Source organism: Alosa sapidissima, chromosome 1, assembly GCF_018492685.1.
Source record: "Alosa sapidissima isolate fAloSap1 chromosome 1, fAloSap1.pri, whole genome shotgun sequence".
Taxonomy (NCBI): domain Eukaryota; kingdom Metazoa; phylum Chordata; class Actinopteri; order Clupeiformes; family Clupeidae; genus Alosa; species Alosa sapidissima.
In genome coordinates this window covers 55690121-55712774 of record NC_055957.1, presented here as the reverse complement: position 1 = coordinate 55712774, position 22654 = coordinate 55690121, and the positions used below count along the sequence as shown (strand labels likewise).

At 42.6% G+C, this 22654-nt stretch overlaps 1 protein-coding gene across 1 annotated transcript in view; it reads right to left on the bottom strand.

Moving 5' to 3' along the window:
* hfm1 (helicase for meiosis 1) overlaps positions 1–22654 on the bottom strand; it is a 361977-nt gene that overhangs the window by 174311 nt on the left and 165012 nt on the right. The window contains exons 18-23 of the mRNA XM_042091457.1: positions 16903–16983; positions 16720–16811; positions 4706–4812; positions 4581–4628; positions 4367–4464; positions 3674–3808 (exon numbers count right to left, since the gene is read on the bottom strand). Coding sequence (XP_041947391.1) covers positions 3674–3808; positions 4367–4464; positions 4581–4628; positions 4706–4812; positions 16720–16811; positions 16903–16983 — 561 coding nt within the window. The remainder of the gene's footprint in view (positions 1–3673; positions 3809–4366; positions 4465–4580; positions 4629–4705; positions 4813–16719; positions 16812–16902; positions 16984–22654) is intronic.

The window sequence follows — 22654 nt, the reverse complement described above, 5'->3', positions numbered from 1 at the left end:
CCTCTGGAGACCACAGTATGATGTCAGGCCTTAGAGTTGTGGATAGTACCGCCTCGGGGAAGTGGAGTTTCCTCCTGAGGTCAACCTCCATTTCCCATCCCTGGGCTGACTGCAGGAGATTCTGCCTGGCTTGGCTGTGGACAACAGGAGTTTGGCCCTCTTTCACAAAGGCGATGGTGCTCAGCAGTGGTCGTGCTTTGGCTGGTTGTTTCTTCCTCCTTTCTTGCTCCAGGATGTCTGCAAGCACTGCCAACACCTTGTCGTGGCGCCACCTGTATCTTCCCTGTGTCAATGCGATCTTGCACCCTGACAGAATGTGCGCCATTGTTCCTTTTTCACCACACAACCTGCACAGTGGGTCCTCCCACATCCCCCACCTATGCAAATTGACTGGGGTTGGTAAGGTGTCATACACTGCTCGGAGTAGAAAGGATATACAGAAGGGCTCCAGCCGCCACAGTTCACTCCATGTGATTGTCCTCTTGGGGAGGTTCCACCTCGTCCAGGCGCCTTGAGTTGCAAGCTCAATGGATTTTGCTCTCCTCCCTTCTTCCTCAAGGTTTCGGACTTCATCCTGGATCATGGTTCTCTTCTCCCTAGGGGTGGACTTTGACCACTGGTGGAAATGTGCTGTTCCTAGACCATGTCTTCCAATGCAAGTGTTTCCAATGATGTCTCTGGTCTTGAGAGAAGTTTCTGCCTGGTTAATTGCCGTGCTGGCGGCCCACTTACGGCCAGAACTCGTTCTGACTCCTGCTTCCCTGGTGAGTTGGTCTAGGGAGTCCCTATATGTCAAGGACAGTCTGAACTTGGCAACTTTAAACTCCTCCATCACTGATGACAGGGGAAGCTGGAGCTGGCCTGACCTTATGTAGAGCCCCAAGGATGTGAAGCTCGGGGGTATTCCCAACCATCTTCTAAGGTGCTTGTTGAACTTCCTTTCCATTTCTTCAACAGTTGTTAGGAGCACCTCATGTACAGTGAGAAGCCACATGAGTCTCGGGAGCAGGCCATGTTGGTAGATCCAGCACTTGTATTTCCCAGGCAGGCCAGACTTATCAATCTTCTTCAGCCACTCATCAACTTGATTTCCAGTGCTGGAGATGCTGTTCTTGTCTGACAGGGAATCATCATACCACTTTCCAAGACATTTAATTGGGTTCCCCTGGATGTTCGGTATCACTTCCCCTTGAACAAATAGCTTGAACCTTTCAGTTATTTTGCCCTTTGGGATTACCAGGCTCCTTGATTTCTTGGGCTTGAAGACCGTCTTTGCCCAAGTGGCCATGCGATCCAGTTCTGCCAGGACCCATCTTGCCTGCACGTGAGTTGGTGTTATCATGGTAAGGTCATCCATGAATGCCCTGATTGCTGGCTGTTGACATCCTGCTGCGGTCTTTGGCCCCCTTGACATTGTACTCGCTGCAGAGATGATCAGGTTCATTCCCATGATGAACAAGATGGGAGAGATTGTGCATCCTGTCACTATCCCCTTCTCCACTGGCTGCCACTTTGTTATGAACTTGGTGGACTGGAATTGCAGCTTGATGTCTCTCAGGTAACTGGTGATCATGCCCTGGATGTTATGTGGGATGTGGTAGTAGTCCAAAGAAACTTGGATCAAGTTATGGGGAATAGACCCATATGCATTTGCAAAGTCAAGCCAGACGACTGTTAGGCTGCCTTTCTTCTCCTTTGCTTCTTGGATAAGTTGGCTGAGGACCCCTGTATGCTCCAAGCACCCGGAGAACCCTTCAACACCACCCTTCTGGATAGAGGTGTTAATATATCCATTCTGGGTCATGTACGCGCTCATTCTCTTTGCAAGCACAGCAAAGAAAATCTTTCCCTCCACACTAAGTAAGGAGATTGTTCGGAACTGGCTGATCTGTGTGGATCCCTGTACTTTAGGCACAAAGCACCCTTCCACCCTTCTCCAGCTTGTTGGAGTGGTTCCCTTGGACCAAATTACCCACATAAGCTTCCACAGCCTTCGGAGGAACTTAGGGCATTTTTTGTATACTTTGTAGGGTATACCACTGGGACCTGGAGCAGAAGATGATCTTGTATGCTTGACTACCTCTTGAACCTCTCTCCATGGTGGACACTCTGTGCTGAGGGATGTAGTAGGTGGGTCGATGTTAGAAAGCCCATGATTTCCTTCCAGGACATCGTCTCGAAGGGTCACTGAATGCCTCCTCCACAGACTGTTCCACCTCCTCTTTGGAACTTGTTAGAGTACCAGATATTGCCTCCCCCAGCAGTGATTTGGTAAAGCGGTAGGTATTTTACAAACTGCACTCGTGCAGCTTCCTGCTTTTTCTGTCTCTGCTTGAACCTCTCAGCTCTTCTTGTTCTGATGAGCTGCTCGCGGAGGCTGGCTGTCAGCTTTTATTCCTTCCCTTTCTCCTGTGCTTGCCAGTTTGAATTGCTTCCTCAGGGTTTTGATCTCCTTTCTAAGTTGTTTGATCTTCCTTTCTCTTCTGTTGTACTGCTTTTCTGGTTTTGGTTTCTTATCTGTCCTTGGTACTGTTCCAAACCGTTCCTTTGCCATATTGTAGGTTATGGCTGTCAGTGAATCCACTTTCCTTTCCGCTGATCCTGCTTGAACCGCTCCAAGCACTTTGTCCAGATCTTCATCTAACATGGACCACTCCTTCTCATCACCCATTTTTGGACACTTGATTCTTTCCCTTTTTGGCTGGGGTGGGCTTTCTGGAATGGCGTTAAAGAGGCTCTTGCGTGATCTTGGAGGATAGCATGCACTGAGAGATCACTAGGGCTATGGTGTGCTTCCTGCCTAGGGTTCTTCTGCGTCTCACCAGACGGTTTGTCTGAGCAGTGTGCATGCATCCGTCCTTGTCCACACGCAGACTTGCGTATTTTGAGCCCTCTTGTGCCTTTGCCGATCTTTCCACAACTGCATATATAATAAAGGCTAATATATATAATAAAGGCTAGATGTCTCGTCCGCGCTGCTGGGCAATGGAGGTCGACGTCCGCACCTTGCAGCCATCTTGCCACAGTCAGCTCGCTAACTTATAACATTGTGTTTCAATTAGCATGCCCTGTCAATCACCATAAAAGGGCATGATGCTGCAGGGCCGTGTGCACACAAATTGAGACTGAGGCACCAGCTTTCATTTGTACCATAGAGCAAGTAAACTACATGAGCAAGACAATTTGATTACCGTATATGACACATACTTTGAAGTGAAAGCACTGCTTCAGGAAATTAACAGTAAATTAGTTGTTATGAGTCATATTTAGTAGCTAGTGTAAAATTGAAAAAGTGTTATTTGTTGTGTTAATTATTTGTTCTAAAGCTTTGTAAAATAGTGGAATTATTTTATTTAAAAAAAATAATTATATTTTTATTAAAAAAAATATCCTAAATGATAAAATATATAGTTGTCAATTAAATTCTATTATATTTTACACATGATTAAAATAACCATTGATTTTTCACAAACAAGTCAGTTCTCAAATGTGCATAAGTGCGCTCTTGAGTGTTCGTAGATTCTGTTCTTACCTAAGAACAAGACATTGGTGAATACCATAATCTTCGTAAAAACTGCGTAAGTGGGTTTTATGAACAAATTTCTTCGTAAGAACGGTTGGTGAATGAGGCCCATTGATGTTTAGTAAAAATAACACTAGTCTATCAGCATACCAATTTTATCCAACTGCCTGGAGACATAAGGAGAGTTTTCCCACAGCTTTGCCCGAAAGCACTTTGCAAGTATCAATGCACTCAGCAGTGCTGAAAAATTCCTTTGAGGAAGGTGATAAAGAATGTCTGCAAGACCTAGGTATAAACATGTTTTTTTTGGTAATTATCATTCACTTTGAAACTTACTTTCCAACGAGATACATACTGTTATGTATGGGAATCGTAACACCAAAGGTGAACACCCTGGAAGACTGTCAAGCCAACTGGCACATGCCCAAAACATGAGACGTTGACTATAAAAGCCCAGATTCTTCCTTTATCTTCGTAATTTGATTATGTATAGTGCTCTATAAGTATGTCTTAGTCTGTAAGTCAGAGGACAGACAGCACTGATACAGGCAAACATGACTGACGTGTCTCATACATTGGCAAAAAATTGCATCCATTCAGTTGTATTTTTCTCCAATAGTGGTAATAAGCAAATGTACATGGTGGTAATTGGATAGTTTTTCATAGCACAATGTACCACAATGTCATTGTACTCCTAGCCACCCATGGTGTTATCAGTCCCATTGTGTATAACACAATATGTATCTGTGGAGAGATCATTCATTGTTCCATGATAGAAAATAATGATATTCTATTGATATTAATTCAGGTTATTTAAAAAAGGGAAATGAATTGAATAATTACATTTGCTCACTCTAACACCATTTTTGAATATTTTACTCATGTCCTGTGAGAGTCCAAAGTCCTGGACAGGGATGCACCCTAGTTGGGCCTGAATCAGGCTTCAGTAATAACAGTAAGATATAAAAAAAAAATGGTAAAACCTCATTATGAATAGTGGTGCTGTTACAAAATATTTTCACAAATATTTTTCTCACTCATCAAAAGTACAACTTACCAATTCACTTTCATTTCATTGTTTTTTATCTTTCCCTCCATAGGAAACCTTAATAAAAAGAGAATAACACTGATAAACCTGAAGATTTAAATTCAAATTGCAAAATGTCAAAATATCTTTCTAACCTGATTGTTATCCTGTTCTTATCCTTATTCAATGTGTTCAGGATGCGTTTCTCGTTCACTCTCAGCTGTATATCACTGAACTCCTTACTCTTAGACACCATGGTAACCTTATGTGAAAAATGTATTAATAGAAATGTGTTTCCTCAAAAAACATGTCAAATGCTGTTATGAGGAGGTAAAAAGGATACACTTACACATGTATACATACATATGCTGGTGTATTTCCATTAGTGTTATTTATGATATTTGTACTGTAGTATCTGCTGAGACAATAAGTGTGCAGCTGATGGTCGTTTGGTGGGGCTAAACCCTCTTAACTGCAATAATAAGGGGACTTGACGGGTGACAACTAGAGCATAGCAATGAGTAAGTAACTCAAGGAAAGGTTTGAACAGTAGATGTTGGTCTTAATGATACATTTCTCTCAAATTTTGTTCTCAAATTTGTTAAAATTTGTGCTTCTGAGCACCTTACATTTGCCAAGATAATCTGTCCACCTGACAGGCGCTGATTAAAAAGTGCTGATTATAAAACATGACTGCACAGATGTGCTTTAGACTGGCCACATTAAAAGGCCATTTTAAAATATGCTGTTTATATGCTTGAAGAAAGACCTTTATTAGTTTTACTTAATAGTAGGGGTGGCACGGTTCATGAAAAAAAATCCGAACCGTTCGGTTCGCTTGTCTCGGTTCGTGGCATGTGTGCATCATACGGTTTTGACGGTTAATGGCCTAAGGTAGCCTCATGTCCATATTTAGTGCAACATTGTGCAACATTCATTATGCTATACAGGCCCGGTGTGGCTAATCGGGAGCTTCGGGAGGGTGGGCAGGTATGAATATCGTGAGCTTAAAGCAACACCAAAGAGTTTTTTGTACCTTAAAATAATTTTTCCAAAATTGTTTCAGTGGTTCATCAACTCTCTATAGGGTGAACAGCACTTCTGCATTCGCTTCGTGGCCCTCTATCGGCTATAACCGCACTATGTACAGTGGGCATTGCTTTCAAATGACCACTTCAGTCGCGCATTACGAGGCGTGAAGCTGCGTGAAGCTTTAGTACCACTTTCAGCCACTGTGCGTCGCTCTGCCACTGTACATCGCTCTGTCAGTAGCCTGACTGCCACCCCTTCTGAAAAAGCAGGAGGCTAGGCTACCTTTAAACGTAATTGTTACCGAGAGGAATCCCAACCTACGAATTCAATAACAAAATAAATCGTAATTAAACATTACCTCGATTAAGGCTACTTGGGTATGGCTTAAGGCTTGACTACACGGTGGTAGCGAAAATCGAAATCTGCTTTTGATAGCCTCAGTGGCGGAACAAGTCAGAGCCGGGCCGGGGGTGGGGCACATGACCGGGCCCTTTATTAAACTCATCATAACATAATTTTACAACATAGGCTACACATGCCCGCAACAGCGGGTCTTACAAGCGTCAGCGCACTTTTAATGGTCTTTTACTTGGAGAATGAGCGCTCAGAGGTTGCAACGGGAACGGGAAGAGTCAAAAATAAAATTAGGGCGGTGCAAATCTCACTGAATGCAGAAGTTACTGCTGGGTGGTTGCATTGGCGGAGCGAGGGGGTGGCTTCGGGGGCTCAAGCCCCGAATCTCTTTTTAAAAGCCCCGAATCTTTTTTGTATGTGTTTTCAATTTCCAACGATTTCTAATTTAACTTCCCCTCGGTTTCTCTATAAATGTTACAAAATGTAGCCTAGGCCTACTATTAGGCTACTGAGCAAATATCCCTTATTTTCAAAGCCCAATATTGACAGATAATCTGATTTCCCACACGATGAGTTTAGGCAATGCCAGAGCCGAGATGTAGCGGTTTACCTGGCAGGAAAGTTCAGAGCGGCGCAGTCAGTTTAAACAGCAAGCCAGTAAGAAAAACTATTGTCAAGACATTAGGCTACTGTACCCCAGAATACAAAAATAAACTTCAGAAAGACAAAAAGTTTGTTGTACTGTATTCTGTAGTCTGTATTCTGTAGTCTCAATGACCGAATCAGTAGATATACCTGTTGTCAGTTGAGTTTGTTCAATTAATTTATTGTAGGCTAGTAGCCTAGGCAAATATGAAACGGAGATGTAACATACCGGCGGGATTTTGAACTTGCATGTTTCATGCATTTTAGGGCAAACAATACCATGGGATTGATGTGTTCTCCATTTGAGGAACGTAATCAATTGCGGACGTGCACAGACAGCTCAGACACAGAGCGCATAGGCCTAGGTTAGGCTACTTTCACTTTCTAGAGCGCATTCATTAGGCTACGTAAAAGATGCGTCATACTAAAACAACGATCAAACATTTTCAAATGTATCTTGACGTGGTGTCACAAAGACTTTAGAAAATCGAAACCAAAATCATGTAAGTGTAAGTGTTCTCTCATTGACGCCTGTAGGAGACAATATCGTTGATCCAATTTTGTAAATTTGCACGTCGTAAAGTTCAATATGAGAGTTAAAATAAAGCCAGTCATACAGCAGAACATTTTATTCAATATTTTACACCTACTAAATCATCAAAGTAAATTTCAAAACTTTTCAGCAACCGTGAGTCATAACTCGTCCTGACTGGGGCAACCTATAAGCCTAATACGTCCCACTCTGATGAAAATGATTGAAAAGAAACCGTTTGCATGATCTTAGCTCCTCCGGCCTTGTGCCGTGGGAGAGGCCCGTCCCACCATACGGAGGGGCGCCCTCGCACCGGGCCCCTGCGGGTCCCGGGCCGGGGGTGTGCCGCACCCCCCCAAGCTCCGCCCCTGGATAGCCTACCGGTGCCGCTCCACAAAACGAAAAAATATCTTAATTTGCTGTCTATGTTATTGTCAGTGTTGGGGGTAACGCAACTACGCAAATCAAAACAGTGTCTTAATTTGCCCTACTTCTTGACTGCAATGTAGTCAATTGACTGCTTGACATGTCATTTTTATTTTTCTGTACAATAAACAAATACATCTGCTTTATGCCGCAGAATATTACATTCATATTTGGCTGACTATAGACGCGACACTTCCCTCCCCATATTCCAAGATTAAGATAGTAGCCTATACAAAAAGCACTTCATACTATCATAAAAAAATCGTTAAAACGAATAGCTATTTGCAATTTGACAAAACACTGGTCCTCATTTTGCGAATGCGAGGACGATATGAGCCTGTTGCATTTAGTTAGATGTCCGAGTCACGCATAATGTTTGAAAACCACTGGCTCGTAATCACAATAATTTAACACAAACAGTTGGATAGCCTACTTCATCATGTCCCCATGCCTACATTTTTGTGAGTAGCATAGAAATCGTTAAAAACAATAGTACAAAACAAAAGTATGGCTCTCCGTTTGGGACATCGAAAACTTATATTTTTAATAGACTAGGCCTACTGTCGAAGATGCTGACTTGCAAAAGCCTCGGGATATATCACGTTATCTCCACTATCATCAGTCATGCCCCTTGATCAAAGTGGGGAATGAAATAAAAGTTTGAGAACCACTGGCTTAACAAGTTACCTGCAGTCCAGAACACAGAATCTGTTGCAATATTCTGATGATCGGCGATGATATCGGCAAATGTTTGTTTTCCTTTTTCCTGAAGAATTTCACTTCACCATGCACCTTCGACAATGAATAGCTCATTACACTTGTTACTGTTAAACGTAGGCCTACCTGGTATCATTACAAACATTATTCTGTGTCCTAAAACTGGCATATTTTATGGCATTGTGTCATGTAAGTTTGTTGCAAAATCTAGAGAAATGTGCGAGGTGGTCAGCGGGGGACAATTGAGACACACATTGGATTGTGTTATTACTTGAACATTCCACACTATCCACAGCTGTGGTAGGCCTATCAGGGGCAGGAGGATTACTGTTAGCGCAGGCTTTATATAAAATTCTTCAACAGAAGGCCTCGAATGTTGTCTTGTTTGTGGAGCGCTTTGCTTCGCTTCTGTAATCTCGGCTTCATTGAAAATGAGGGCTTCCCTCAATGACCCTCCGAGAATAAATAAAGGTTGAATGAATGAATGAATGAATGAATGAATGCCCAAAATAAAGGCCTGTGGTTTGCGCAGCCTACAGTAAATAACAGACCCGCCAGAATGTGCGTTATGATGCTTTTTTACGAGCAAGATGTTTTTGGTACCCTACGCACACTGCATGTTCTTAAATAACAATGATCATCAGTAATATTCAACCATTCATTTGGGTAAATGGGCAAGCGTGACCACCTTGATTGGCTGATGATTGTAACGCGGGCATGATTTCAAACACCTCCCTTACGATGATGAGTGACAGGTGACAGGTCTCAGAATGCGTGCGCTACACAAGGACGGAAGATGATGAATAACTGGGGCCGTAGGCTATTCACAAAGGCTTTTATCTTACTACTAGGAGTAGGCTACTCCTAAATCGCACTTAAAGATTTTAGCTTGGAGTTTTCTCTTAAATGTTATTCACAAAGCCTTTCAGACAACTCCTAAACTAGGAGTGAGTCTTCGTGGCTATGGATGACGTCATTACTCATGCACGAGCTTGACTGAAGTGACCACCTTGATTGGCTGACGATTGTAACGTGGGAATTCCAAACACCTCTCTTCCGATGATGAGTGACAGGTGACAGGTCGGAGAATGCGTGCGCTACACAAGTAGTGCGAAGGACGGAAGATGATTAATAACTGAATAAAAAGGCCTAGCCTAAATGAATAAAGAGTAAGGCAAAACAAATAGCCTACTAGCCTAATGAAATATAGGCCTATGGATTGATGTAATAGCCTACCTTTGCAACATTATTAAATTAATCTGTCACCATATGCCTAGGCTACGTTTGCAAAGAGGAGAACATTTTAATTTGATTCACAATGAAACGTTACATTTAATTTACATGTTAACAATGAGTAGTTTTGGTTGTTGTTGGTGGCGTTATTGCATCCCTTTTATGAATGCAAAATTGTTCCCTTGCGATTGGAAGCTCCTGTTACGCATAGGCTACGCATTTCAAAACATCGCAACGTAAAATGCCACAAAAAAGCTGTTTATGAATAGGTCTTAGTGAGTTAGGAGTCCTCTCGACTTAAGCTGTCCCAGACTTAGGTGCTACTTTTAGGTCTAAAATGCTTCGTGAATTACTTTTTGTGAAAAAATTAGGAGTCCTAAAGTTAGGAGTGAAACGGCCATTATTTTTAGGAGTTGCTCCTAAATTCGCCAGTTAGGAGCTACTTTTAGCCTTAAAATTCTTTGTGAATACGGCCCTGAATAAAAAGGCCTAGCCTAAATGAATCAAGGCAAAACAGTAGTAGCCTAATGAAACATACGGATTGATGTAGTATCTTTGTAACATTATTAAATTATTCTGTTACTATGCCTACGTTTGCAAAAGAGAACATTTTAATTTGATTCACAATAATGTTACATTTAATTTACATGTTGACAATGATTAGCCTAGTTTTGGTTGTTGTTGGCGGCGTTATTGCATGTTAGTTATGCCTACAATGCAAAATTGCTCCTCACGATTGGAAGCTCCTGTAGCTGCATAGGATTTCAAAACACGGCAAAATGCCGCAGGTTTGTGAATAGGTCTGTGAGTAAGGAGTCCTCTTGACTTCTTTTAAGCTGTCAGAGGTGGGAAGGTGTGATTTGTTAGGGGCAGGGCCGGATTAACTGGGCACAAATGTCTGATGGCCCCCCTTCCCCCCAGCCAACGTGAATCGGGTGGTTAGTTAATAGGCCTATCGTGAAGATTTTTCCTGCTATCTAAGGCCTAGTCCACACGTACCAAACCGATCTTTTTTTCCTCCGTCTTCCCTGGAACCGTATCAAGAATATTTGCGTCCAAACGGATCCATCTCAACACGACTCAACATGTTACTTCATACCCCAGGCCTATGTGGCACTGTTTCTTTACAGAAATTGACCAAAACTTGCTCTTTACAAACAGACAGAATAGGCTACGATTTGGTCTCTGCTTTTATCAAATTTGGTCTCTGCTTTTATCCAAATACGTGAATTAGTGAAACACACTCAGCACACAGTGAACACACAGTGAGGTGAAGCACACACTAATCCCGGCGCAGTGAGCTGCCTGCAACAACAGCGGCGCTCGGGGAGCAGTGAGGGGTTAGGTGTCTTGCTCAAGGGCACTTCAGCCGTGCCTACTGGTCGGGGTTCGAACCGGCAACCCTCCGGTTACATGTCCGCAGTGCTAACCAGTACCAGGTAACCAGGCCAAGGCTGCCCCTTCAGACCGCGCTTCAGAAGAGCTTAAGACCGAGCGAGGGGGAGTTTTTGTAGAGAAAAAGCATCAGGCTTGCCTGGTGTCCCTTTAAACTTCTCCAAGACCCACTGATATTATAGCTGCAGTTGGCAAGTCTGACAGATTGAGGGGACTTAGCCAAAATTTTGAATGTTTACAACTCTCATACCCCTCCCCCACTACCACCGAGCACCCTCTCGTCACCAGACTGTGATTGACAGTCAGATCTCACACAGGCCTGCTCTGATTGGACCAGAAGAACCGGGAGCTGTGGATTTTTGCAAAACAAATAACAGGCAGTAGGTGGAGGTAGAAGTGCGGGTTTTTTTTCTAAAACCGGTTGATTTATGTTGTTCGGAGCATAGTGTCGGTTTGAGTGAATAAAAAAATCTTGCCAACTGCAGCTTTAATTAAAAGATGATACCTGGGTCTGGTAAATTAAGTTAAGGGGAAAAAATGTCTTTTCCACATTAACCCTTAGAACCCTAAGCTGTTTTTAGGGCATTTTCACTACCTTTATTCATAAGGATTTATTCTGGTCATTGTAGGTGCTACATACACATATTATATATTGTTTTTTTCAGCAGAGTCTAGGCTATCCAGATCTGCCATCATTTCATGTATTAGTACTAGCATTGATTTTATTTTGTGATTATTTATTATTTTGTGATATAAAAATCATATTATAAAAATTCGTATATTTTGACCTGTATCTCACCACAGCAAGCTCATAGCTCTACATGCATTTCATGTGTGTGTAGAGCAGACTGTCCTGAAACGGGCAATATAATTGCCATGTTGGAGGGATACTCTGGGGCTGAGCAGAAATATGTGGTGTGTGATTTACGGAAATAAATGCCATTTTTTATTTAGCGATGAAAAATGACCATTCTGCGCTCCATATCTGTGACACAAACTGATCTGACCTGACTTGACCCAAGTTTGCCTGTTAGCATGTGTGACTATGGTGTATGCACTCATGATGATTCTCAACTTTTTACTGCATTGCCATGAACAAAGTAAAGGCAAAAAAGGTGTTTCTTTGTTGAACAAATTGGGATGTAATGTGAGCCTTGAATTGGATGCCATGCAGGAATTTGCTAGGATCTCAAAACCGGATTATGAACATGTTTTGCCATAGAGAAACACACGATAGCGTTGGATTATAAACATGCTTTGCCACAAAAACAGACAAAAACGTGGGGTAAGTCCAGCTATATGAAGTTATTATTTTGCTGTCACTTCGTCTGTTTTATAACCCAGAAGGGTGTATTTGGTATCAAATGATAGCTCTGTGTCTCCTCTTTCATCTAACATACGTGGCATATATATCCGATCACGGGTCCGCGAGTAATTACTCCGAGAGTAATGGGTGTGCAGCGTTGGTTTGTGTACATGACGTTAATATTTTGCAGTCACTTCGTCTGTTTTTATAAGCCAGAAAGATCGATATCCATGATACCAGTGGATAGCCCTGTTTCTCCTCTTTCATCTGATATGCTTGCCATATCTATGCGATCACGGGTTCGCGAGTAATTCAAACAAGAGTAATGGGTGCGCAGGTGAACGCCGAGAAGTATAGACTTTAAATATGATGCAATTTTATTTAATTTCATGATTTTTTTTTATTTTCATACTTGATCGTACAGACAAGTGTGTAGTCTCTTTGGAAAGCCCTTCTTCTCTGTCATAAAATAAAGGTTTTATCTCGTTGTGATGAACAGTCGCGGAGCAATGTAACAGAGAAGAAAGGGTGTGTTTTGTGTGTCAAAGGGTGTGCACTTTGCGTCAATCGGGTTCTAAGGGTTAACTTCTCTTCAAACTGCCCTTTAGCAATGCTAATTGCTCCCTGGCTAACATATTTCTATCAAATAGTCAGCAGATGAATTGCATGTGAAGTAGTTTGTAGTTTTATGAAAATAAAGTAAGGCAAAAGGATTAGATTAGATTAGATTCAACTTTGTTGTCATTGTGCAGAGTACAAGTACAGAGACAAAGAAATGCAGTTTGTGTCTAACCAAAAGTGCAAAAAAGCAAGTGCAATGTGACAAAGTAGGTGGTGCATAGACAGGACAAAAAATATAGTGCAGTGTATAGAGTAGTATACAGTTGTTTTCAGAAGGTGGTTTAGAGTAGTATAAATTACATTTAATATAAGTATGTGCAGTGTATTAGCAGTTACCTTATAAGAGCAGAATAAGTATGGCTATGTAATATGAACAATGTATGAACAACATGTACAGATATGTGCAATGTAGTGGCAGTACCATTAGTAGTAAGATGGTACAAGATATATGCAGTCTATTAACAGAATAAATGACAGAAAAACTGAATAAATATGGATATTTAGTATGAACCATATAAACAGATATTTACAGTATGTACAACTATGTGCAGTGTGGTAACAGTACCATTGTAGTGCAGAAACAGTAACATTATAATAATTTATTAGTAACTTATTAAAAATAAGTGTATGTGCAGGATGAAGAGCAGTAGAATATGGCTATGTATCAGTGTAATTACAGTATGTACATTTGTAAATAAATAGACACTATGGACAGGATAGGGTAGTGCAGTTGTGGGGGGTGGGGCTGGGGGATGTCCGCCTCCTTGATGGCCCTGTCAAGGTTGCCATGGTCGTGGACACCTCAACAGGCACAAGCAAGGAGGCATCAGGCGGGGGCGGGGCGAGGGGTGATGGTGCCGTAGTTCGTTGGATGTCACCGGGATGCAGAGCTAGAGTTTAGTAGGGTGCAGCCGCAGGAAAGAAGCTTCCTCTGAGCCTGCTGGTTCGGGTGTGGAGAGACCTGTAACACCTCCCGGAGGGGAGTGGGGTGAACAGTCTGTGGTTGGGGTGAGAACAGTCTTGCAGTCTTGATGATCCTGCGCGCCTTACGCAAGCATCGCTTGCCCTGGATGGCCTTGATGGAGGGAAGTGAGGAACCGGTGATGCGTTTGGCATTTCAACACCCTCTGCAGTGCTTTCCGGTCATGGGCAGAGCAGTTGCCATACCAAACTGTGACACAGTTGGTGAGGATGCTCTCGATGGTGCAGCGGTAGAAATTCACCAGGATCTGAGGAGACAGATGGACCTTCTTTAGTCTCTTCAGAAAAAAAGAGATGCTGGTGAGCCTTTTTGATCAGGGTGGAGGTGTTGAGGTTCCAAGAGAGGTCCTCAGAGATGTGGACACCCAGAAACTTGAAGCTGGTGACACGCTCCTCCTCAGTCCCGTTGATGAGAATGGGTGTGTGTGTGCCAGCTTTAGACTTCCTGAAGTCCACAATGAGCTCTTTGGTCTTCTTGGTGTTCAGAGCCAGGTTGTTATCAGTGCACCACGATGTTAGGTGCTGGACCTCCTCCCTGTAGGCCGTCTCATCGTTGTTGCTGATGAGACCAATCACCGTAGTGTCATCTGCAAACTTGACAATGGTGTTAGAACCATGTACAGGTGTGCAGTCATAGGTGAAGAGGGAGTAGATGAGAGGGCTCAGCACACATCCCTGTGGTACGCCGGTGTTCAGGGTGATGGTTGAGGAGGTGTGGTTATCTAACCTAACAGACTGAGGTCTGTTGGTTAGGAAGTCCAGAATCCAGTTACAGAGGGAGGTATTGATGCCCAGTTCACAGAGTTTGGTGATTAGTTTGGAGGGGATGATGGTGTTGAATGCTGAGCTGAAGTCAATGAACAGCATTCTTACATAGATGTTGCTATTGTCAAGGTGGGACAAGGCAGAGTGAAGTGCCGTAGAGATGGCATCCTCTGTGCTCCTGTTCTGACGGTAGGCGAATTGGAAGGGGTCCAGTGAAGGTGGTAAATAGGTCTTGAGGTGGGCAAGGTCCAGCCTCTCAAAGCACTTCATGATGATGGGGGTGAGTGCAACTGGACGGAAGTCATTAAGGCTTGTTGCAGTGGAGTGTTTTGGCACCGGCACGATGGAGGTGGTTTTAAAGCATGCGGGGACAGCTGCCTGGACTAGATTAAATATGTCAGTCCAAACCTCAGTCAGCTGCACTGCACAGGCCCTCAGTACGCGTCCGGGGATACCATCAGGACCAGCAGCCTTACGTGCATTAGTCCTGCTCTGTGCCGCACACACATCGGTGGTAATTTGCAGAGACCACAGCCTTGATGGCCACCTCCTTGTTGTCCCTATCAAAGCGGCCATAGAAGTGGTTCAGCTCATCAGGCAGGGAGGTGTCGTGACAGGGCAGGGTGGAGTTAGTAGTTTTGTAATCTGTGATGGCCTGGATGCCTTGCCACATGCGTCTGGGGTCAGAGTTTTTCTTGAAATGATCCTCAATCTTTAGCTTGTGGTTGTGCTTGGCCTTTTTGATTCCCCTTTTCAGATTTGCCCTGGATGAGCTATAGGATTGAGCATCACCAGATCTGAATACGATATCTCGTGCCTTCAGCAGGAGTCTGACCTCACTGTGAATGAACCAAGTTCTGTGAAAATCGGATTCAATTTGTGACCGCTGAGAAACCCCAGAACCCCCGGTAATATGATCAGCAGCACCTCTCACAAAATAACTAACTACATACAACCATACTTGCCACCAGTCCGTCAGAAATATGACAACTTTTGTCCGGTCTGTGTAATGAAGATTATGAAGGTTGTTAAGAACAAAATGATTCATACCCCTGGCAAATATTGATTTAATGCTCAGGATAACTCAAAGCATTGCCGAAATGTTAGCCCACTTCCTGTTTGTCGGCTTAGCCGCCATATGTTATTTGCCCTCACAGTGAAATAAATTTGAATTTGACAAATCTGCCGTAAAGTTTGTGCGACTTGGTCTGAAGATCTTCTCCGCCAAGCTCGGTTGAAATTTGTGACCGCTGAAACTTTTCGTAGAGTTTGGACTAAATCCAACATGGCGGAGGTCCAACATGCCGGAAAGTGACGTAATAGGGGTCATTGAATTATAATAGGGGTCATTGAGGTCGGTCCAGAGATTCCAACGTTGCCTGATTTGTAAAAAATCGGAAGCACCATTCAATGGTCACATGCATGAATGCGAGTCCAGTTTCAACCCATTAGTGGCACTAATACTGTTGGGCATAGAGTTCTGTAAATTGATTAGAGTGATCATGGGACGGTCCTGAGTCAGTGCGCTGAATTTCGACCCGGTTCAATTTTCAGCCAAATTTTGACCCATTTGGTGGCGCTAGACGGCTAGGTTTAGAGGTCCGTAAATGAGTGTGAGTGGTCAGTGGAGTGTCCCAAAACTTTCTGCCAAATTTCAGCACTTTTTACCCAGGCATTCTATGGGCTGCCATAGACTCCAATGGCAGAAGTATAATAATAGGAAAAGCTAGTAATTCAGTGGGTGCCTTTGGAGCTTCGCTGCTAAACCCCAATAATAGGAAAAGCTAGTAACTCAATAGGTGCCTTCGCAGCTTCGCTACTAGGCCCCCAATAAAGAGAAATGTACTCTCTGTTGGCTTATGAAATAGTTGGCTAACTTCCCTGGCTAATTAGTTAGCTGGTTCATATCTGGCTACAATGAATGGTGTAATGAATGGTTGTTGTGGCGAGTTGCAGCTCATCTCGTTGCAAATCTTTGATGTGAATTGGGTTTTAGACATGGCATTGAGTATGCATAAAGCACTCACAGCTTTCACTTACATAGCATTACAATACAATGGTACTACAGTAAGCATGGCACTATTGGCATCATGTAAGCATGGATAATACAATTTGCAGAAATAATGATACCTTGTACAACCTTAGAGTGTAACAAGACTTACCAAATCAGACAGAGATTCCATGCCAGATATACTTGTGAAATATTTAATGGTGTCAAATGCCACACAGTATCTTGCCATCAGTTTCCCCGTTTCTGTGTATCAATAATTTTAGTGGTTTCAAATCAAGGTCAAAATCATGGTTTTAGCATAACGTGAACATTGACTAAGAACAACGGGTTATACCTGTTGGTTTAATGTTGACATCCTCATCCATGGTAATCAGACCAACATCAGACAGTGCCATCAAATTTTTCAAACACAAATCTAAAAGTGTTAATGGAGATAAGAACTATAGTTAGATGGATGCACACAACTCATGGATGGATACATATGGAACTGAAATCGTCCATCTAGAGCTACTAAACATTTGGAAATGTATAGGGCTGTCAGTGGTAACCCGTTAACTCTGCATTATGCCTTTTCTGGATTCCGGGTTTTTAGGAGCTTCTACTTCAGCTCTGTTCAAGTTATTTCGCACGGAACTCTGCGGAAGTTATTTCGCACGGAGTCTGAACCAGATCTGATAAATCCTTTTCCACCAATTTGTTATGTTTGAATAGTAGGGTTCAAATTTGATGAGGGTAAAAATTAGGATTTACATCTCCTCAGCCTACCAGCGGGCGTTATGTACAGAAAGAGAATCTCTTTTAGTTAGGAAGACTAGAGCTGTTTCCACCCCGCACATTGTGACGTCTACAGAATACACTCCTTTGGCAGGTAGAGTCAAAAACATCATTCATAAACATTGGAAGGTCGTAAAAAGTGATCCAACAATATCAGCTGCTCTCCTCCTCTGATTACATTTAAACCTTCACGAAATTTGAGACAGACTGGTTCATTCGGAAAATTAAAAACACACTTAATGTGATCTCATGGCTACCCAATCAACCTAAAGGCTTTTTTCGTTGTGGCCATTGCGCACAATGTTCAAATTCTTCAGACATTAAACACTTTACATCCACATACCGGTAAGAAATATCCAATCAAGTCTTTCATTAATTGTAATAGCACACATGTTATTTATATGTTAAAATGTCCGTGTGGCCTGGTCTATGTGGGCCAAACAAAAAGAGGAATAAAAATAAGAATTTCTGAACATAAGACCGCAATTAGGCATATTCGATCTACGTAATAATCAGGTAATAACGTTCGCAGCGGCCATTTTGTTGATATAGAAAATGCATAGGTAGGTCTATTTAATGCAGATGTCAATTGACAAGCGTGACAGCGCCGGTATTATCGCTGTAGGCTATTTATTTATTTGTAAAGAATTTAACGTGATGGTAGGCCTATGTTGTGCAATAGGCTACAGGCCCTAAACAATAGCAATACAGCCCGTTCTAACAACAGCAAAGAACCCTAGAGCAGTGTATCTCAAACTATGGGCCTCGGACCGGCACCGGTCCGCAACGTGGAGACTGCTGGTCCGCGGAGCCGTGGAGTGAAATTAGGCCTGGTGCTTCGTGTGATAATTTGCTGCGCAATTGATCAAGGAAGACCGACAGAAAAAGAAAACAAACGTTTCTGCAATCAGGAGGAAATGCTAATTCGATGTCATTAAACATAGAGCCGTACAATTAAATGGTGGTATGAGCGTGTGCGCGACAGAAACTGAAACTACCCGATAACGTTGGTAGCAAAGCTCTGCTTCAACCTGTCGGAAGGCTATTTAATTATTTAACGGCATTTAATAGACCTATGTGGATTCTTGCAACTTCCATAGAAACAGAGCAGAGACTGTATAATTCACTGTCTAGCACTGAGTAGGCCTCTGAGTATAGTCAAATTTTAATATAACGTGGCCAAAAGCTATTGTAGCCTTATTAGTATTCCTATTAAAGATCTCCAGACCAGAGATTTACGCTTATCTGCTCCGCCGTTTACCATACACAAAAGCTGGTATTATGTTTCCTGAATCCTTACATTCAGGCATTCAAATGAAATGTAAAAAGCATGTACATTTTTTCTCCATTTGCCTACCAGTGTATGATGCTTACATGAGGGAAACATTCCAAAATAATAGCACCCATATAGTTGCTGTTGTTTTGAGAAGTATTTCTCATGCAAGCATCATGCAACCATGCAAAAGCAATTAACTATTGTAATTATTATATCTTACATAAGTAAAGCAGTCCTCTGATGTGCATGTTTTCACAAACATTTTGTGAACAATGTCACTTTAAACATTGACTGCTTTGAAGTGAAAGTGCATGGATAACAATATAGCAAAATAATAATTGTAATAATGATAATCATCATGATAATTTTATGGGGGGGGGGGGGGGGGGGGGGGGGGGGGGGGTACGTGTAGGTGGGCCCTATGACCCCAAAGTCGGTGCCTTGACCGGGCCTCAGGTCAAAGAAGTTTGAGAAAGGCTGCCCTAGAGTCACCCACTGTCAGAAACATACCTGTCAACTTTTTTCCAGCTGTTTTCCTGTTTTAATATTTTCCCGTAAAATATCCCATATTTTATTACTCTCATAACATTAGCCCCATCGGACTAGTCCGTCTCTATACTGTTGTCCTGTTGCTACCCCCTGCCCTTCCAAAAAAGATGTTTTTAAAGCATCATTTTGCTTGCCTGAAGGCGACCTTAGAGTGATCAAAACAGTGTGGGAGATAGCACGATTTGATGCCAAACTTTAAGCAAAGACTTTAAAAAACTTGTGGCTAGATAGGATAAATAGGCTAAACTTACAGCCAACTCCTCACATCCATCGCCATTATTATATTTGTATTATTAATACTATATTATATTGTCCTCTATTGGCTTAAGTACGTTTTAGACAGTACAGACAGCAGACAGCTGCCCCTATGCAATATGCGGAGACATCAGCAGTAGCCTGATGTAGTCGCCTACCGTAGATTACCTTTGGACATATTGCATTTGCATAGATATCATTGCTAGGTAGGCAATGTTAGCCAACGTTTTACAGTAGCCTAGGCTAATATATTTATTGATGGTGCGCCCTTCTCAGCTTGTCTTAGGCTATGCACGGCAAGTGGCAAATAGTAGGAACAAACTCAGCGGAGAAAGATAACAGTAGATAAGTCTGATTTGTATAATGCTTTGTTCACTTGGATTTTGGAAATGTAGAAAAATATGTTAGCCTTTTCTGCCTCCAGACCATATAGTTTTATAGATCCTCCTGTAGCCTAGAAGTTATCAGACAAGAACGATCACTGGCTAACCCACTTTAAACTACTTTATCAATAACAAAGTCCTTGGATGCCGGTTGTGAGCAACAGGCAAACGCAAGATACAATTGCAGTCCAATGAGATGCAGCTTAATTCTCTGCGATCATGGCAATGATAGATAGATAGATAAATAGATAGATAGATAGATAGATAGATAGATAGATACTTTATTGATCCCCAAGGGGAAATTCAAGATGTTCAATGTTAGACGATGTCGTTGGTGGAACAAATATAAGTTCGCCGACCTTGACTCAAGCGACTTGAACTCCTTCAGCTGCATACGTGTGCCGATGTACAGCTGACAGTAATGACAGATCTTTACTTAATGCTATATTGAGTCTATTAGATATGGGTCCACAAAGATTAAGTTTATCTACTTGATATTGACGACATGAAGCCGTTAGGCTACTCTGCTCAGCTCAAATCTACGCGCTGCAGGCGATTGTCACATAGACTAGCCTATAGAACTGGAATGTCATATCAACAATATGGCTGCGGCAGTGTTTGCGAATAAGCCCTATCTGTACATGCAACATGGATTATGCCATGGCATGTCATTATGTACAAGCTAACCATGGCTCAGCAGCCACTGGGGCATAGAGAAGGTTTCACCCCCCTCTAGGGGTGGAAATGTAATTAACCATCTGCTTTCTAGAGAAGCCTTCTGGATATACACTCTAAACTCAGTAGAACCGCTTGGCATTAGAGAAGAACTGAATCTGTCCTGCTTTCTATGAACTGTAACTTTTGTATGTGACTGTGCATGATGTTTGATAATGTGCTACTTCTTGTTTTTAATTATATATGATGATTTTAATCTAAGAAGTGACCTGTTTTCTGTGTGCCAATTGTGTTGGCCTTCACCCTTGATTATATTCTGATGTTGGGGGGTGTGACCTAATGACACAGTGATGAGACCAATTACATCTTAGCCAATCCAGCTGAAATCCTGTAATTGTTCCAATGATCTGTTTTCAATATATTGGGTGTCTCATCTCTAGTCTCTAATCATTGACTCTAACGTTTCGACACATCTGTGTCTTCCTCAGTCTGTTTGCACCAAAATAAAAGACTGCAAGTAATCAGTGTGCTCCAGCTCCCTTCCTTCAATTCAAAGCTTCTTTTCCTACTGAGAAGCACCTGACTGCACAGTTTCCAAAGGATGATGCGTGGAATACCCTACCTTAAATAGGTCAAAATGAGTTTGTGACCTGTGTGAGTTTGAAATCTATGCAGTTTGTCTGCAATAGGCAAATGTAAGGTAAAGGCAGAAAAATTGAGCCAATCTGCCTAATTAGTATTCATGGTCCTGCCCACTTGGTTGGTTCGTAACCACCCAAGAATCTAGATTGAGTTAGTGCTACACATAGGGTAAGACTTTATAATAACTATACGCAATTCAACATTTATTAAGCCTTTGCTACTTATTAGTTAATGGTTTGTTCATCATTAGTAATTTATTGTTCATACATAATTTATCATCCGTAAAGTTAATGGTTTGTTCATAGTACTAGTACATAGTAATCAGAGTTCATACACATTTCCACCGGAGAATTTTCATGACTTTTCCATGACTTTTTATGCCTTTAATGACAGTACAGTGAAGAATGACAGGAAGCGAGTGGGAGAGAGAGAATCGGGGTGGGATCAGGAAAGGAACACGGGGCGGGAATCGAACCCGGGTCGCCGGCGTACGGTGCAGGTGCCCCAGCCAGTCACGCCACGGCCGGGGCCAACTTTTCCATGATGTTTTGACAAATTTCCATGACCTTATATTCCCAAAAACATCAACTAGCCTACGAAAATAGAATTCCATTCTTTCAAAACAGTCCTTGGGAAATTTGTTCTCCAGCACTATGTATTTCTAATGCATACAAAATGTAGGCCAACACTGACACACCAGCAGGCACATAAGGTTATATTTCAGCCCTACATTATATTAAGCAAAGTTGTGCATTTAACTTTATGTGATCGCCTACTGTAGACAAATATCCTCCACACATTGAAATCCTGATTAATGTAATAGCCTGATCATTTACTAATCAGCTCTACTTCAACTCTGTCGGTTCATAATGACCACGTAATTGCGTGTTTAAATCACGCAGTTTGTAGCGCCGCACACACTGGCTAGTAAGATGCAATGGGCTGTAGCCACCCAGTAGGCTACCGCAAACCTGCGCCTACATAACATGCTGACGACACATCCACGTTTCTGAATCTTCAGAAAATTGACTCTGCAGTGAAAGAGATTATCTCAATGCAAACAACGTGGAATGGGCTACGTGTGCATGACATTGACTGAAATATTTTCGGTCCTTGCATGACTACAGACCTCAGATGCTGCCCCCCTCCCCTCCCTTCCCCCCCTCCATCATCACTGCTGATCAGGCTATCGCACCTCTCCCCCACATGGTGACCACGAGCAGTGCGACAACAATGGCTTCAGCCAATGGCCATCAGTCTCTAGCCACACGACAACCCTCACAGAAGCACCCCTCCTCCTCCTCACCCTCCACTCCCCTCATCCCCCCCATCCCCCCCATCATTTCAGCGGACCAAGCAAGTTATCTCTTAAGGAAACTCCATCCTCGTAAGGCAGCCGGGCCTGACAGACTGTGTCCAAGGCTGCTGAACTGGGGGAGCCACTGAAGCACATCTTCAACTGGAGTCTACGTCTCGGACAAGTTCCAACACTGTGGAAGACATCATGTCTCACCCCCGTTCCCAAGAAACCA